Raw genomic sequence first — 19,109 nt, 5'->3', positions numbered from 1 at the left:
GTAAGTAGATTTGTATCGAACCAGTTTTTTAGGATTTGGATGTCATTATTTGCATTTTCATTTACAATTTTCCAGTCATTACCCTTAATTATGATAATTGTATCATCTGCGTAAGATATAACTGTTCCACTGAGGTTTTGTTTGAAAATATCGTTTACGTACATGATAAAAAGTAAAGGACCCAAAACAGTACCTTGTGGTATCCCAAAATCACTTGTGAGTGGTAGACTAGATGCGTGATTAATTTTTACAACTTGTGTTCTTTGGTGAAGATAACTTTTTAGCCAACTTAATGCTGTGTCATTAAAACCTACGATCTTTAATTTTTGTATTAGTTTGACATGAGATATGCTGTCGAAGGCTTTTTGGAGATCAACAAAAATACCAACACATTTTAATGATTTGTCTAAAGCGTCTTGTATGGTACTAGATAATTTAGCAATGGCGTCTTTTGTGCTTTTGTTTTCCATGAATCCAAACTGATTTTCGTGAATTATATTATTAATCTTTATGAACTGAGTTATTCTTTTTTTGGCAATTTTTTCAAATATTTTTGCAATGTTTGATAGTAAAGAAATAGGGCGGTAATTGGTTGGTTCTTCCGGATTGCCGGTTTTAAATATTGGTATAATTACAGATTGTTTGTACATGGATGGAAAAACTCCGCTTTGAAAACTTGTATTGATTATATGAGTTAATGGTTTTGATACTTGTGATTTTATACATTTCAGTGTTTGTATTGTGACCCCATCAAAACCAGGGGCAGAACCTCCTTTCATACCTGTAATAATTTGTTCAATTTCTTCTGGTGTTGTTGGTTGAAATAATTCAAATTTATGCTCATTATTTACTGTAGTATTTGGGGTAAGGCCTTGTTGGATTTTTTTAGCGAGGTTTTTTCCTACATTAGCAAAAAAATTGTTAAATACATTTGCGGCTTCTAGAGGTTTATCTTTACAGCAGATTTTTGAATCATTATGATTTACATTGTTGATTGTTTTATTTTTTAAATGTTTTTTATCGACAATTTCATTTATGATGGACCAAATCCTTTTACTGTCATTTCCAGATAATTCAAGTTTTTGTTTGTAGTAGTCATCCTTTGTGTTTTTTATTAGATATGTAAGTTTTTTTTTATAAGCTTTGAAATGTTTTTGTAATGTTATATTTTCCGGTTGTTTTGTATATTGTTTGTAGAGTGTTTCTTTGTGTCTAATTGAGATGATTAATCCGTGAGTTATCCATGGTTTGATTGGCTTTAGTTTTGAAGATGTTTTGTTAGATTTAATATTTCTACAAGCATTTATGTGAAAACTCAGTTTTTTATCAAATATTTTGCAGCATTCTTCTACATCGTTACATTGATATATTTCTTGCCATTCTTTTTCGTTACTTAATATTTTAGTGAGAGAATTTATATTAATACTATAGTTGTATTTATCGGTATTATTAACGGCCGTTGTGGTTGGTAATGAGAGGTTTTGATATTTGTAGTCATATTTAAATATACATGCAAAATGATCCGTTACAGATGTTTTAATTACCGCAGATGATATATTTTGTATATCTTTGGTGTTTGTGAATATGTGATCGATACAAGATGGTCGTTGTCCGATAATGTTTCTGGTGTATGAATTTATACATGAAATGTAATTTAATTCTGCTAACATATTTAAATAGTTATCTTTATCGTTAGAGGAGTAGTCATTAGCGATATTTAAGTTAATATCTCCGATGAGTATTGTTTTTTTGTTTCTATGATGTTGTAATATTTTTTTTAATTCTTCTATGTATGTGGTTATAGCAGAAGAGTGTGTCCGATAAATAGCAATGATATTAAATGAATAATTCATAAAATTTATCTCCAAGTTTAATAAATTGACATTATTCACCATTATTTCATTTACACTTGTGACAGCGTAAATATTTGATACAAATATGGCGACGCCGCTATTTCTGTTAATTTTATATTTTGTTGCATAGTACGAGTAACCCGGTATATTATAATTAATTTCACTCGATGAATGCGTTTCTGATAGTATTATACAGTCAAGTCTATTTAATTGTTTAATAGTTATTAGAAATTCTTCGAAATTTTTTTCCAAAGATCTAACGTTCATGTGTATTATTATTAGGCTGGCTGTAGGTTTTATATCTATAAAATCGTTTGTATTATTTACCGTGTCAAAAATCCTTTCGTCTATTTTATATGAATTATCTATTGCGTTTATTATAAAGTCGTTCATTTTGAGGTAGTAATAAAATTAACAATAATGTTGGCGCTGGGAATACACTTCACATTTGCAATTATAATATTATATGTGTTTGCTTGTACATTATCACTGCGTGTTAACACTTTGCGGGCGGGCTTTTCGTAATATTTTTTTGAAATATTGTGCATATTATTTAGGTTTTCGTTACACTTGTAATTAATAATATGCATCATTAGTCGTAATCGATGCGATCCCTCGCAATTTTCAGCATTTTGTTTCTATAGTTGCACCTAATACTGTTGGCTGCGTGGTGTTTTTTTCTCCATATTTAGAATTTTGTCTGGTGCAGTTTACACATGCTGGTACTGTTTTTTCTCTTCCCGGACATTTTGAAAGGATGTGATCGCCCATGCAGTGTGGGCAAATTGGAGGGCTGGTTCGGTGTAGGCATCTTTTAGCCGTATGCATGAACATACAGCAATGAAAACATTGAGTCAGTGGATCGCAATCTTCAATTTTTACTCGTTGAAACTGTATATTTAGTTTACCGAGTGCAAGGAGACTTTTTCGCATTTTGCCACTAGTTTCCATGATGTAGCTAGTGAACTGGCGCTGCTTTTCGTTTATGTTTGTGTTTTTTATCTCCGTTATAAGTGTGATTTTGTTGTCTTCACTTTCCTTGTAAACATCTTCAATTCCTTCGTTCTGGGTAATTATTCCGCAAACTATTTCGTCTTCAGTAAGATTGGATTTTAATCCTTTTATTATTATTTTTGGTCTTTTCTTTTGAATTTCATTTACCACCAAATCGGTATTCAGTTTTTTTATTTCGGCGGTTAAGGTATTTGCATATTCCTTTTTTGGGCATGATATTATTATTTTTTCTTCTTTTGTTTTTCTCAAACCATTTATTCCTATCTTTATGTTGCTTAAATTTATTTCTTTTTTTATTATCTTTTCAATTTCTTCTGCTTTAGCATTATTTTTGGTCGACGAAATGATGATTGAGAATCTCTCTTCTTCTCGAGGAGTGACTTTGGTTGTTGATAATACCTGTGCATAGGATGGTGTTGATGCGCTTTTCATTATTTTTTCAAAGTTTCCCACCAGTTGGTCGTTTTTTTCGATAAGTTTGTCTTGTAGTTGAATTATTTGTTGTTGCATTTTTAATATTTCAGATTTCACTTCATTGTCAAGATCAATAATAATTTTTTCGATATTTGTTTTAGTTTTCGAGTCTTTAACGGTTTGTATTTTTTGAACTTCATTTTTTAGCGTATTTAACAACTCTTCTACCGTCATGAAAGTGTTACGTTGCGGTGTAACGGGAGCGCGAAGACAGTACCGTGCGGGCTGCCGTTACGAGCGTAAGATTAATACTGTATTTTTAAATCATTAGGTTAATGGAAACATATCTATATTGATGTGCATGTATTATCAGCATCAGCCACTGTCTATAACCTATATTTTTTGGTAGTATACATAGTCCAATGAATATGAGAGGAAAAGTAAAATAAACAAATTGTAGTAGAAAAGCTGACACAAATAAATCTATTACATGATAACGACGATAACTTGTAACTTGGAATTGCAAAGCTATCTTGATAATTTGTGCGTATATTGTGAATCAAATTTATTGTCCTTAAACATATCTAAGTGTCACTCGATTACATTTACTAGAAATAAAAACAAAATCATCTATCCATACAACTTGAATAACAAACCTTTACAACCTATGTCTACGTGTAAAGATCTAGGTGTTTACTTAGATAGCAAATTAATTTTTGACAAGCACATTGAACACATTATTTCAAAATCCTACAGAATGCTAGTTTTCTTATTAAGAATATGCAAAGTTTTCAAAAGTGCTAAGAAAATGTTGTTTTGTTCATTGGTCAGAAGTCCACTGGAGTATGCTTCCACAATATGGAATCCTCAATATAAGGTATACATACATAGATTTAGTAGAAAGTATACAGAATAAATTTTCGAAACATTTACTCAAGAAATACAACAAAACTACAAATAATATGTTGACTTTACAAAAAAGACGCACATTGTCAGACCTGTTGTTTCTACATAATCTGCTAAATAATAAAATAGATGGTCCCGAATTGCTATCCGTTATTGGTTTAAATGTTCCAACGAGGCGTACCAGGCACACTACACTATTTCATATTGAAGCCAACAATACCAATGCAGCAAACAACTCAGTAATTACTCGCGCAATCACAACATATACCCATTACGAAAAATTACTACATTTAGACATCTTTCAGGATTCCTTTCTAACATACAAAACTAACTTATTAAATTTCTTAACATGACATATTTCAAAAATATTTTCACATCATTTTTCAAAACTCCTATGTTTTAACAGTCAATTACAATTCGTGAGCTTATTATAATTCTTGTTTTCAATTCATTTATTATTATCTATCCACAAACTTCCTTCCTTTTATAACAATCTCAGGCGAAATTACGTAATGATATTTTATGGACATACATAATAGGTACTACAACTATGTAATAACTAAAAATATCTAACTGTATCTTATTGTACTGTGTATGTCTTAACAAATAAATAAAATAAAACTTAAAATATAAATATAATGATAACTGAGATTATTTCACTTGCGATATCATGCACCCAATCAAACTGAAACCAATATGAATAGAACACGCTGTAAGCTTTCTATCAATATTCTTTTACCAACATCGTATAATAATAATATTTGGATGTTTTGTATATCGCCGTTTTAGTGCAAAATCACCTCAAGGGCGATGCACTTGCTGTCCCTCTTCCGCTAGTGACAATAAGTAGGCGTAAACAAGACAAAGGGCTGTGCCCCGCCAGTGGAAGCGTATGCCTATGCACAAATATATTTAATGCTAAGCTTTTTTTACTGCTGCCAACTCTCGCTGTGTTACCTATAACTCCGAGTCAGCGTTTGAGTTACACATAAAAACCAGGGAAAGGAAATAAAGTAATTGTTTTGGGTGTAACTCAAAATGCTGATTTCGGAGTTACCTAGTTGTAGTAATTACCCCACAATATGTACTTGAATTGATTGTTCATCTTTTCCAAAATGAAAAGCTTACATGTTATGCAAAATAATTTTGATTGCAAACACATTCCATGCCGTTTACTGTTTCTCCATTGGTCTTTTTAAGTCAAGGTTAAATATAACTTTCTAAAATACTCATTAATCTCACTACTAATGGTAAAATTAGGCACATTTATTAGTACTTCTTCAATTTTATGATTTTAATGCATATTTTGGTAAAATAGTTTGGAGTGGTTTTATATTATGTATAAGTAACAATAAAAAAGTAGTTGTAAAAAATGTATATTTAATGCATTAAAATCTCACACATAAACATAAGAAAAGTGAAACAGAGTATAATATTATTAAGTAGCATACGTATTTGTACTATTCTTCAGTCTCTTTGTTTTCATTGTCAATTATTGTTTCTAGTAAACTAGAATTAATGGGTTCGTCAGGATCTAAAATTTGCAAATTTTTAATAAAGGTTTGCATAGAAAGTTTCTTTCTATTCAGGAAATTTTTGCTACCTAAAAGTCTTTTAATTTTGGACCTCCTCCTTTTGATTTTTTCTTTAGTGTGAGGAGTTCCTACGGGGAATGAGAGAGAGCGCTTGATCTTGCGGGAACCTAGGAATATGGTGGTGCTGCAGCTGCCATCAGCCTTGGGCTCCTCCAGAATGGTTTCTAATGTGTTGGAAGTCTTTTTTACTTTTTGATTGCAATACAAGTTCCGTATTTCTTCTTCGGTCATAGACATCTTCAGCTCTCTCTTGCGCGGTTTGAGGATGACCCTCCTGTTGGTGACTCCGCCGGGGGACTGGGGCTTGTAAGTTTTCCTCGCAGACCTGCGGACACCTGATTCCCCTGAGAGGGAGCGCTCTTCCTCCATGGCTGCAGTATTGCTACTTGGCTCCCATATATCTAAAGAAGCCATTTTAATTGGGAGCTCGGAATCCAACCTAAAATGAATTACCCAATTCTATCATCAATATCAATTGATTCGTAATGTTGGTAAACATTATAATATTTTTCAGCTGTGAATAATGAAGAGTTCTCAAGCTCTGAACACAGAAAAAAACGATATAACCATTGATATTTCATAAATTTGTCAAAAACGATCGAAACAATATTTATTGTAATGATAAATGAATCTAGTTACAAACTGTAAGTTTGGCAGGACATTAGTGACATTGGAGACATCAACATGGTTGACATTGATATGTACATTTGTAAAAAGAAGGTTCTCAGTCGACGATGGGTGAGAAAACAATGTTTATTCAATTTTTCTTTCTTTAACAAAATATTTCCATAAAATAAATTCATCCATATTCAACATTTTCCAACACATGCAGTTTATGAAAGTAAAAGGAATATTATTGAATGTGGAACTTCCAATGTTAAAATAGGTTTCTTATTAACTGTGGGATATTGATAACACTAACGTATTGTTTTGAAATAAGGTATTGTGACTTTAATTACGTGCATACCTGTTTTCACCAGAAAATAATGTTGAATGAATACATTTTATCGCTTCTAAAAATACATAGATAGTAATAACAGTTACCTCACATTTTCCATGGCAGATCAACGGGTAACGTGTTAAGAGAGCCTTAAAAAAATAATTGTCCGAACGGGTTTTCAAACATCACCCGACTTGTCAAATTTTAAGCTGATCGAAAACATACCATAGAATAAGTAAATAAAATAGAAATGGAAAAGTTATCTCTTTTTATCATAAACAATTTTCTAAGCTTATTTACAGTGCAGTAGCGATGGTGAGCGATGGGCACAATCGATGATTTTCTCGAACTTTTTGAACATCGAAATATTTCGATTCACTGTCATGGACAAATAGATTCTGTCAAAAATCATCACATTGTCCGAGAGAATCGTTTTGAAACGTCATCGATTCTGTCAAAAATAATTCGAAACCACAGTCGTCATGTCATTGGTCAGAATTCACTCGAAAACGTAAATCGATTCCCAAATCCGACACGTCAAAAATATCTCGAATCGCTTGACAAACGAGATATTATTCCCGCGGGTACATTGTGTTACATACTACCTAATATAATATGATATCCACTGGGATTACGCAATTATTCTTTGCTAATTGTCAAATGTTGAATGTTAGGTGTTTGATTAGGATTATCCAACCGAAGAAGCTACGAGTATGAGAACAATAAAATCATATTTTAGGTGTGGATTTAAGATGCTCGTACATTTAATGTGTCCTAAAAATGGCATTCTGACTTATAATAAGTTGAGAAGGTTATCAATTAAAATAATTAAGTTATAATTTTTATGGCGCCGTTTTTGTAAAAAAAACTATGAAGAATCTACGGGTGATATCTATTTTATGTTATTGTTGTGAAAAACCCAATCGGCCCGAAATATAAATTTAATATATAGTTTTGTTTTAGTGTAAAGGTTTTTATCTCCGTGGGGTTGAAATATTATACTTCACGGAAGTATAAGCATTTAAATTCGTAGTTAAATAAAACGAGCATATCAAATATCATTAGATTGGACCACGCCACGTAAAAAGTAAACAATAAACATTGCATCATTGCCGGTATGAAATAATAAATTGGTTTTGCCCATTTATTGCAACCCCCCCCCCCCCCCCCCAAGTGCAGGTGCGGTGCTTAAAGTGACAAGCAGACAAATCTACTTTTGTGAGCGTGTTTTTCCGATTTTTTTGTCTTTATAGAATTAATTAATCCAGTTTTATGTTATTTCACATTTGAGCTGCCGTGTCAACTTATGGAAGAAGAAATATTAAAAAAATAACTTAACTTTCACTGTATTCTTGCGATATGTTCATAATTGTTGAATTCCAAGAGATCTAAATATAAATTCCAAGATACCTAAATACATAACTGTCACTGACAGGACTCTCCAGTCATTTGAGATCAGTCATTGAAAATGTAACGTGATTAAGTATTTTAAGAAGACTGATAAAAAATAAGATCGTAAAAACGTAGACTACGGAAATTCCTGTTACAAGATGTATATAAGAAAGGGTTTAGGGAGTTCAAATCCCCGCCATCGACCTCAGTATTGTGTAAAAAAAAGAATAGTACTCGTAGACTAATAAGTTGTAATAGGTATAGTTCCCAAAAAACTTTATATTTTTCCAACCCCCCCCGGCTTTTCTCCCTTGCCCCAAACCCCAAGGTAAAACCCTTCCTTTAGGGTCAAACCCCCCCATGCAAATGCTAACTACGCCATTGCTTGTCGCTCATAAGTGAACATACATTTGTGCACAAAAACCTTGCAGCGGAAAACGCTCTTTCGGCTTCCATACGAGAGTGGTTTACTTACGCTAGTGGGACTGTCATCAAGAAGGGGTGTGCTAACTGAAGGTATCTCTCTCCAATCCGTTCTCAAAAAGGGACATCTCTTTCTTCAAAATATATTCCAGGTCTTGAAGTGAAGTACCGCCACCCCGGGAACCATTAATTGGATAACCAACCCCTCTACCATAAGTCACCCATAAGTCTTGGCGACGGATGCGTTTGCTCACCTAAAACGTGGCCGATCAGATCTGGTTGAAGGAGACCTTTTGACCTCTTCAGCCGGACTCTCGACCCAGATTTCTGTTTTCATTTAGATATACTCGATACCGTGGTCGATAGTTAAGGCTCTCCACTATCAATCCGAAGGGTTCAAATTACGTCGCAAGTAAATTGCAATTGATGAATTTGTGTTATTTCACAATTTATTCAGTTAAAATAATATATAGTATAGGCCGCGGCACGTTCCAGACTGGAAAATACTCAAAGTATCGCCCTGGTGTGAGACCACCATTCAGAATTGAAAGACCAGATCTGAATAGCCAGGTACCCTCCACCTCCCACTTCTCCATATCCATCACCTCCCCACTACCTTCAGCCTCACAACATACCCCAATAAGGGATGCAATACTTTAACTGGCTCCAGATGTTTGTAGTCCAGTAACCATGTAGTACATCAGACCTTGCGTCAGATCTGCTAATTTTTTTGCAGAGTTGTTTATGATGTTGGCCCAATGAATAATCCAAGTTTCCGACCTCAATTTCCGAAAGCAACATTTTCAAAAATCAAGAAAACCACAAAATTTTCCACCATTCTTCAGTTTTTGGCGATTTTAACCCTTAAGGACTAGTTTTCGACTATGACCATCTACTACGATTTCTAAGTAGACTAAATTATCTACAATTTGAGCCCAAAAATGTGTCTGTAGACTCAAAATTGACATTTTTTATCGAGCTTTTTTTTTAGGAATTCCGAACCTGTAGGTCTATTTTCTTCGGGAAATGCCCCCTCCCATTCCAATAGACGATGAAGATGTTTGAGGGGACCTAAAGATGAACCACTCCTTAAATTTTTCATATTTCTCATTTCTAGCCCTGTACTTTGAATTACACTATCAAAGCCTCGTCTGAAAGTTTCATGACCATAAACCCATTCCCTTCATTTCCATCCAGGTCAAAAATTCTGAAATGGGCGATATCTATCAACTAATATTAATTATTTAAATTTAAAAAAAAATCATGATTAATTGATACTTTAAATTAAGTAAATGAATGACTATTATCCGCTCCCCTGCTGCTGCTATCTATTTAGTTGTAGAGGTGGTGTTTAGAAAAATAGCAGCTTCCTTTTCGAGGTCCGGGTTTTTTTTACCATGGACAATATTTTAGTCTTCCCTTAGCTGAAGAAGCCGGATATCAAGTCACACCAAAATCTCCTAGATCACAAGGCCGGGACACTGGCTCAAATCAGCATCCTAACTTCTATGAGAACCTCCAAAAAAATGCTTTGAATGAGTGTCCCGGCTTTGTGATCTAGGAGGTTTTGGCTACACCCACTGAAGATATTGGAAAAGGAAAGTATCAAGTTGTCTAGTGTACTTTGAGAAGATGACGAGTCTTTGACATCTGTAGCTTTGCTTCTTCCGCATTTCTTGAAAAAAACGCACGTTGGTGTGACATCCCGCTGAGCATTATTAACAAGTCGATGTCCTCACCAACCACTGATACTTAGAGATGGCAAAATTTCGTTTTAACTAAAAACGCGAAAAAATATGTATGTTTCGAAAATAGGGCATTTATAAGTTTTCTTTGCGTTTCAAGGCATTTGAAAGTGTTTCCAGTGATTTCTATTTCGCGAATTAACGCGAAAATCGTGATTTTGGCCGTATTTCAGCTAAATTATTCTATTTAACGAAATAGGCGCGAATTTCCCGAAAATACCGGGTATAAAAATAATATGTGAGATTTTCAAAAAATCGATATTTACATTACGATTTTTTATAATTTTGTTACTATTTTATGTGTAAATATTTAATATTTTTGTACTGTAGGCTAAAATTGCTTTTTGACATTACACAAATTGTGCGAAATAAATTTCGCCTATTGATGTTAATCGCAATCTGCATTTGTTGTGTTTGTGTTCGACCCACACTTAGAGTTTCCTTCCTTATTAATTTCATATTCAAATTAATTATTTATAATCTTTCACATGGAAATACTTGCAAATGAAGGTTAAACATATATTTTACCAAAAATACTTAAAATATGGGCTAAAAACATTCAGCAAATACATTTTTTTCTATTTTGCTACAAAACGCTAAATTATGCCTAAAAATGCTATAAAACGCTAAATTTCTAATTTGTTAATGCTAAAAAATCTGAAAATTAATGCTAAATTTTGCCATCTCTACAGGCAAGAGTAACAGCTGTAGTGATGATGAGGCTTCTTCATCTTCCTCTGCCTGTAGTACTCGAATATTATGTTTTCATTTTTTTTCAACAGATGCTGCACAAAATTATATGATGATATACTGGGTGTACCGGTCAGCTATTGAAACAAATTATATACTGGGTGTACCGGTCTGGCACTAAACTTGTGACCTTATTAAATTTTGTTTATTACTATGGCACACCAAGCTTGTCACTTGTTTTACAAAAAAATCGCTTTTCGATGTAATGAAAAAAAGCGTAAAATAATAATAAAGATTGAATTATTCTTAGAATCACCTCCTTTCAGAAAGTACAACTTATTTCAACACTTGGATCACGGAGGAATAATTTGGACCATTGTGCTTTATTTAAACTTACATTCATTTGCCCACGAGCCGTCTTGGTGTTGCCATTTGTAAATTTTAGTGTATTTTTTCGCCCACGTTTAGGGGATGTCCCTGCATCTGTATACTTACCAATAATTTCGGGAGCTTAGCTACAAAAACTGGTGTTTTGAGTTAAGCTCGGTTTCGGTAATGCCAAAATCATATTTATTAGACACGAAGCTTTATCTCGTACATACAGACGTTTAAAGAGATACAGTTGGGCACATGAGCATTTCAACCTTTATTTAAGTTTAACTCAAAACTATGTTTTTGTAGATAGGCTCCTGTGATCTTAAACCCCCGATTTTGAACAGAAAGTGCAATGAGCCAAACAGGGAACACAATGTTATTTTATAGGGAAAACATTAAGGTATAAAGAAATAAAAAAAATTATCTTTCTCCACATTTTTTTTATTTTGAATATCAGTCACCAATTATACAATTATCATTATTTGAGCCTTGATTTGTTGATTTTAAGTCATTAACAAATACAACCTGATTTTCAGATTTCCGCAAAATACAAGTTAATAGTACCATACTCGGTACACGGATTATTATTCATCCTACAATACTAGGATCATACTGTACCATACTGAACACGTAACACGACAGAAAGTTAGCATAGGATATGAGATATAGAACAGTGATATCGTACAATTAATATCTACATATTACATTGAAACTCACTAGTATTTATATAACAACACAACCCAACAAATCACAAATCAATTTTGGTTTGGGTCTCAAACGATAATTTATCATGTTTGCATCTGATAGGAATTGAACCCGCGATTGAATATTCACAAAGTGAGAGGTCTCCTTTGCAACTAATCCTCAAATTGCATCAGAATGCTGACAGTCCGCATGTAAGTCATCTTTTGGAGAACCCTCGTACAGTTGCCAGCTGGTTCTGCGTGTCTCTTCTTCAGCTCTTGTGATGAAAGAGTGAGTCGGAGAAACATGTAAAATCACATCATTTGGACTCTAATGTCCACCGCAGTATCCAAAATCTTACCATATATCTTTTGGAAATACTCTACTTATTATTGTTGTTTGTCACTAATAAAGTGGAACATTATCTCTAGCCTACAGTCAGTCATCTGCAGTTGGCTGTGACGGCACCTAGAATAGAATCCCAGCCAAGACAAGGTGACAACTAGTCACCACAAATCACATTGGATGTTCCATGTCTAACATCGTACATATACGTAATACATAATAATATTTATAACCTATTAATATTGTACTTTAGTATTGTCAACATATCTTTGAATACAATGAAGATGTAAAAGAATGTGTTGTTGTGTTATGTCGGTAGTATAATAATATATAATGTTGTTGTCGCCGATGTTAAAGATAAAATCCAGAAAGCGTATAGCTTTATTAACGATTTATTGTATAAAACAATACATTATAATGTACAGGTATTTATATTCTGCCAGATATATAGTTGTCGTCCTGGCAAACATAAGCCCATCAGTAGAAATGCGTGTGGGGGCGAGCGTGGGGTGGACCCAACACAACACTGTGATTGACTCAATAAGCTCTAAAGTTAAGTACAAACGAGACGGGATCCACTTTGTATTGACTCGGCCCGGCCCGGCCCGACAAGCATAAATCCATCAGACACTTCATTCTATTCAACAATTTAAAATACTTTTCCTATTTATATAATATATACACAATTTGTTTTATTTTAATTTCAGTAACTCTACCACTGACATCACGGATGCTTCAACATGTAATAATAGTTCACGGTAGGTGCGAGGCGGCGCGTGATGGCGCTGCGGCGATGGTGACTGCGCCGTCTCCGCTCCCCTCCCTCCTTTGTGCGGTTCCTCCGTAAGGGGATTAATTTAGAAAATACAAGTAGTCGGATTAAAGCCAATAAGATAGAGAAGCGGTAGCGAATTAGGTGTTTTAACTATAGCGGTAGACAGAGGGGCAGATTACCACTTGTCTATCACCACATCGCGTTCTGAAAAACAACAATGTCTGTTAGCCGAGTGCGCGGCAGTTGGCAGATAGTAATGTAATACATAAGCAACAGACAACAGAACAGAAGGAGGCATGCGGTGAGTCGGGGGAGAAGAAATGTTCAAACAGAGATCACAACCAGTGTTATATAATAGGAAGGAAAACACAACAAGAGTGTGGGTGGAATAGGTAGGTGGTTGTTGTTTGTTTGGTTAGACTGGGCGAGGCTCATCATCTCTCAGATCCGAGAGCCCGGCGGCCCCCTCTCCCCTTAGCCTTAGTCCTGCTTTACCACCACCTGGTTCACTGTAGCAAAACACACAATCATTAGAATGGGCCCGCTAACTGTTACTGTTACTGTGAAATGATCACCTCCACTAACTCACTCACAGACAGCAGACAGTCGGCACATCGAGGCTGCGGATATAAATACGTGTATAATATTATGCTCTATTAGGTCAATGAAGGTAAATGACAAGGGTTCACATCAGGATTATAAAAGTATACAAACAAATTGATAAGATGAGAAACAGGAATTCATTGGTAAAATAAATACAAAGGTTGTAAAGTTTAAGTTAAATAAAATCACATTACCTGAATGAGGTCTCCTCAAGGAGGCCTTGTACTTTGTTATAAATAATGTTTACAAAATGGTAAGTTTAATGTACCAGTTATGTTGTGAAGTAGATTTATTCACAAGTTAAGTATAAATGTATGTATGTTACAAATTTGCCATATAATTTGTTTTAATTTATATACAGAACAAAGTTTACGACAATCATTTCCACTAATATTAGGTTAAACAGGAGAAAGTCTCACTAGGGGGGCATGGCTGCACACATGTTATCTATCGGGTTACAATTCCATTACAATTTCATAAATAAACACCCATTGATCGCTAAACATACAATAATTATATATTCCTCACTCTCATTTCAAGTAAAGTTATGAATTGATTTAATGATACTAATAACTGTCTACAACAATGTTTTATACAAGTTTATATGAGTTTACTTACATCACCTTATGGGGGGCGTATGTTGTGGGGTGGTTTGTTGGATGCACAAGGATACATTCACATACGTTAGTCTACTGGAATATATATATATATGTATAATGGTATTGAGCACAGCGCAGCGCAGAGTGGGCCTGGGCTGGCTGGGCTGACCTTATATCAACAGAACAAGGTTTGGCGTGCACGGCATGCCTCACACATACAACCAACTTCAACACAACGGTGCAGCGAGTGTCCCCGCAACACACAGACACACAGGCAGTCCGTACGTTGCGGCGATACTCACACAGGTTCTGCAAACAGTTATTACACTCCATGGATTAATTAATTACAGGTCAACCAATAGTCTGCTAACCAACCAATTTGGGGCGGCTAACGGGTTCATGTTAAATGCGTAAAAGGCACTTCCATCAAATTATAAAATGACCCGCAGATTTGAATAATTGGCTAATTATTAAAAAAAAAAAAAAAGAACACTAAGAAGACAGTAGCTAAAAAAATAAGTTAACATAATACAATCTCCCGATGATATGAGATACATTTAAAACTATATAAATACTAAAAATGAATCTTAAGGTCCATTTGTGGTGTGAAACTGTGGGGCGGATTAGCACCACTTGCACGAGGTTCGTACAATAACGTATAGTATCAGTTCTTCACACTCAAAACACACTGATGATCGTTTGTTGTTGTTTGTTTAGTAACGAGAACGGGTGGATTGATTAGATTAGGTCGGGGAGGGGCACAAACTAGACAAACAGCCTCTGCTTCTGTGGGGGCGTTATAGAGGCCCGTAGAGCAGCAGGCCAAAGAACACGGCCCACATGAGGACAATCCATTGCATGCCTTGAAACAGGTTCTCACCGTCGGCAACCTTTCTCGCCACGAACTTCAGCACCTCGTCCAGCAATACTACCGGGATGGAGAACTTCATGACGGTGATCCATTCCTCCACGGACAGCGGGGTCACCTGGAACACGGTGGACAGTACCTCCACGTACAGGATCACAAAGTGGAGAGTGAACGACAGGGCCATGGAGCCAATCAGCCACATGTTGCACCACGGGGGCATCATCACCAGCGACTGGTTCTCAGACAAGCTGCAACAGACAAGCAACACAAGAGTCAGTCATCAGTTTACTTACTACTCATCCTGCACTATCTGTTACTATCCCACTTCATCTACCTGTTCATGGCGTTGAGCATCTCAATGGTGACCAGCACGGACAGGGCCATGGTCATGGGATGGGGATCGGTGAAGATCTTGCAGTCCACTCCCTTGAAGTCGTCTCCCTCTCCGATGCAGGACAAGTGATGGGTGAGTTGCCAGTAGGTCATCTGGGGTCCTTCGGGCGAGTACATGAACCACCAGGTGGCGGCGGCTACAGTTGCAGCTCCTACGTATCCTCCAATAGCCATGTACCTGAGAGGAATCAGCAAAAACACTATTAGTCTTCACTATTACCAGAATCAGAGAAGAAGAGTAAAGAGTAGTACTAGTCGGTATGTACCTGAAGAACAGCCATCCGGAGATGAGACCTTCATCAGCCTTGCGAGGGGGCTTATCCATGATGTCCAAGTCGGGGGGGTTGAAGCCGAGGGCGGTGGCGGGCAGACCGTCAGTGACAAGGTTGACCCACAGCAACTGGACGGGAATGAGGGCTTCGGGAAGACCCAGAGCGGCAGTCAAGAAGATGGACACCACCTCTCCAACATTGGAGGAGATCAGATAACGGATGAACTGCTTCATGTTGTTGTAGATGGCACGACCTGGAGACCAAATAAATGGTTAGTAAATATACATCATTTTACCAATTACTGAGCAATAATTGGATTGGTGCACCTCAAAGAAAGATTAATGGAAGCCATTGTGCAATAGGTACCTTCTTCAACAGCGGCGACAATGGATGAGAAGTTGTCATCAGCCAACACCATTTCGGAGGCGGACTTGGCGACAGCAGTTCCTGATCCCATGGCAATACCAATCTCAGCCTTCTTCAGGGCGGGAGCATCATTCACACCATCTCCTGTCTGGGTGGGAGAAACAAATGAGATTAGTCAACATTTACATTTTCACACAGGTTTTTCTATGGATAGTAGATAAGTAGTAAAAATATGGTCTGCCGCTGATAGCTCAGTGCTACCTCTCAAAAGGGAGATATAAGCAGTATGATTCAGGAGCAAGGAGGAGTATGGAAGTGGGACTCACCATGGCAGAGATCTCATTCATGCTCTGCAGGAACTCAATGATCTTGGACTTGTGGGAGGGTTCCACACGGGAGAAGAGACGGCCGCGGGCAACAGCCTGCTTCTGTTCAGCGTAGGGGAGGTCATCAAATTCACGTCCAGAGTAAGACTTGCCGGTTGTGTCCTCTTCTTCAGTGAAGACACCGATACGCCTGGAATTGCGTACAATTATTAAGTACATTATAGTATTATATAGTTCAGCATTCTTAAGGTAATATTATCCAATTGTTATTACTAGTAGTTATTTACAAATCCACTCCAAGAGACTTCAATCAACATCCAAATTAATGAAGTCGCGTGATTTGAAGTTTCGAAGAAAAAAATTTGTTCCCTCCTAAATTTTAGAAAAAAAATTTATGATATTACTTTATTCTATATTCTGATTTACGAAATAATGTGACATGTTGTCGGGAAAATCGAAAAAATTATGAAAAAAAAAAAAATGACATTTCTATGATTCTAGATTCAGATTTCCGAAATAACACTACAATGTAACAAATAACATTCCCACGAAAATCGAAATGTATAGCACATGACATGGGCGCTCATTTCAGCATTCAGATTTACGAAATAATACTGTATAATTACAGTGTAAATTGAAAATGTATAAAATAACACGATATTGCCTGATTCTGGATGTTTTTCAAGTTAAACAAGAAAAACGGAATTTTGGTATTTTTTTTTTCGGATCAAAAATGATGATGGATTAAGAAATAAAATAACAATATTATACCTGCAGATAGCTTCTGCTGTAGCCTTGTTATCACCAGTGATTACAATAACACGGATTCCAGCAGCGCGGCACCTGACGATGGAGTCGAACACTTCCTTGCGAGGGGGATCCAACATGCCCACGACACCGACGAAGGTGAGGTTGACTTCATAGGTGTAGAACTTGTTAGAGTCTCCGAGATCCATATCCTCGGGCTTGGTGGGGTTATCGGCGGTGGCGAGGGCCAGGCAGCGGAGGGTGTCGCGACCAGTTCCGTACTGGGCGGTCAGCTCCAGGATGCGCTTCTTCAGGGTGGCGGTCAGGGGCACCTTGCTTGTTCCGACGCGAGCGTGTGTGCAGCGGTCCAGCACGCCTTCGGGCGCTCCCTTCACGAACAGCTTGGGGCCGGTTCCCAGGCGGGAGGTCTTGATGGGCACGCAATAGGAGGACATGGACTTCCTGTCACGGGAGAATTCCAGGGTGAATTCTTTCTTCCACTTGGTTTCGATCTCCTGGCGGACGACGATGGCGGCCGAGCGGCGGTCCAGTCCGGTCTTGGGGGCGCTGAAGGGGTTCATCTTCTCTGCCAACACAATCAGGGCAGTCTCGGTGGCTTCACCGACCTTCTCGAAAGCCTGCTTGAATTCGTTGAAATCAATAGCGGAGTCATTGCACATGATACAGATAGTTCCCATCTCCTGCAGGGTGTCGAATTCGGAGGCCTTGACCTTCTGTCCCTTCAAGAACAGGTCTCCAATGGGTTCGTAGGTGGAGCCGGTGATCTCGAACTCCAGGAAGCTGCTGTCTCCTCCCTCGACCTTTTCGAAGACGAAAGCGCGAGAGACGGACATCTGGTTGGTGGTGAGGGTTCCAGTCTTATCTGAGCAGATGACGGACGTGCAGCCGAGGGTTTCTACGGAGGGCAGAGACCTGACGATGGCGTTCTTCTTAGCCATACGCCTGGTTCCCAGGGCGAGGCAAGTGGTGATGACGGCGGGAAGACCTTCGGGAATGGCTGCGACGGCGAGGGCGACGGCAATCTTGAAGTAATACACCGCGCCCTTGATCCAACTTCCTCCGTGAGCGGGGTCGTTGAAGTGTCCAATGTTGATAGCCCATACAGCAACGCAGATAACGGAGATGACTTTGGAGAGCTGCTCGCCGAATTCGTCCAACTTCTGCTGAAGGGGAGTCTTGATCTCCTCGGTCTCGGACATCTCGGTACGGATTTTACCGATGGCGGTGTTCAAGCCGGTTCCGATGACGATACCGCGGGCCTTGCCGGCAGCCACGTTGGTGCCGGAGAACAGGATGTTCTTCTTGTCCTGGTTGACGGCGCGGGGGTCGGGGATGGCATCGGTGTGCTTGATCACGGACACAGACTCTCCGGTGAGGATGGACTGGTCGATGCGGATGGTGGTGGAGTAGATCTTGATGAGTCTGATATCAGCGGGGATCTTGTCTCCCACAGACACCTCGACCACATCTCCGGGGACGATCTCCTTGGCGCGGATCTTCTGCACCCCGGCCTTGTCTCCGCGAACCACTTTTCCCATTTCAGGCTCATATTCTTTCAGAGCTTCAATGGCTGATTCGGCGTTTCTTTCCTGCCAGACACCGACGATGGCGTTGGCAATAAGAATAAGTAAAATGACCAAGGGTTCCACGAAGGCTGTGAATGCATCTTCATGGTCTTCAAATAAAGCTAGGACCTGCAAGAAACGAGACGGACGTTAGAACCGCGATAGCCTCTAAACACTAAACACACATCGGTGAAACAA

General features: G+C 37.6%; 2 protein-coding genes across 8 annotated transcripts in view; both read right to left on the bottom strand.

Moving 5' to 3' along the window:
- Positions 1 to 5,534: 5,534 nt before the first annotated feature.
- On the bottom strand, positions 5,535 to 6,955 carry tant (tantalus). Of its 2 annotated transcripts, none has more exons than XM_089634357.1 (2): positions 6,827 to 6,955; positions 5,535 to 6,221 (listed from the first exon to the last, which is right to left on the bottom strand). In XM_089634357.1, exons 1-2 carry the CDS (start codon positions 6,838 to 6,840, stop codon positions 5,648 to 5,650), a joined length of 588 nt encoding a protein of 195 aa, XP_089490483.1. In that variant the 5' UTR covers positions 6,841 to 6,955; the 3' UTR covers positions 5,535 to 5,647. The 2 variants fall into 2 exon arrangements, with proteins under 2 accessions (XP_089490483.1, XP_089490484.1); XM_089634358.1 differs by having other exon boundaries at positions 6,832 to 6,920.
- A 5,797-nt stretch (positions 6,956 to 12,752) lies between these two features.
- Positions 12,753 to 19,109, bottom strand: part of SERCA (ATPase sarcoplasmic/endoplasmic reticulum Ca2+ transporting SERCA) — a 44,012-nt gene continuing 37,655 nt past the window's right edge. For 4 of the 6 annotated variants that reach the window (XM_089634720.1, XM_089634721.1, XM_089634722.1 and 1 more), the window contains exons 5-10: positions 17,350 to 19,040; positions 16,579 to 16,768; positions 16,253 to 16,400; positions 15,881 to 16,139; positions 15,556 to 15,792; positions 12,753 to 15,469 (exon numbers count right to left, since the gene is read on the bottom strand). In XM_089634720.1, coding sequence (XP_089490846.1) covers positions 15,151 to 15,469; positions 15,556 to 15,792; positions 15,881 to 16,139; positions 16,253 to 16,400; positions 16,579 to 16,768; positions 17,350 to 19,040 — 2,844 coding nt within the window. In that variant the 3' untranslated portion in view covers positions 12,753 to 15,150. The remainder of the gene's footprint in view (positions 15,470 to 15,555; positions 15,793 to 15,880; positions 16,140 to 16,252; positions 16,401 to 16,578; positions 16,769 to 17,349; positions 19,041 to 19,109) is intronic. The other 2 variants (XM_089634724.1, XM_089634726.1) reach the window with 2 other exon arrangements.

The sequence above is a fragment of the Hesperophylax consimilis genome, chromosome 8 (assembly GCF_061612785.1).
Source record: "Hesperophylax consimilis isolate HC1 chromosome 8, BYU_Hcon_1.0, whole genome shotgun sequence".
In the NCBI taxonomy this organism is placed as follows: domain Eukaryota; kingdom Metazoa; phylum Arthropoda; class Insecta; order Trichoptera; family Limnephilidae; genus Hesperophylax; species Hesperophylax consimilis.
Note: the sequence above shows the minus strand (reverse complement) of the source record. Positions and strands in the feature narration are given on the sequence as shown.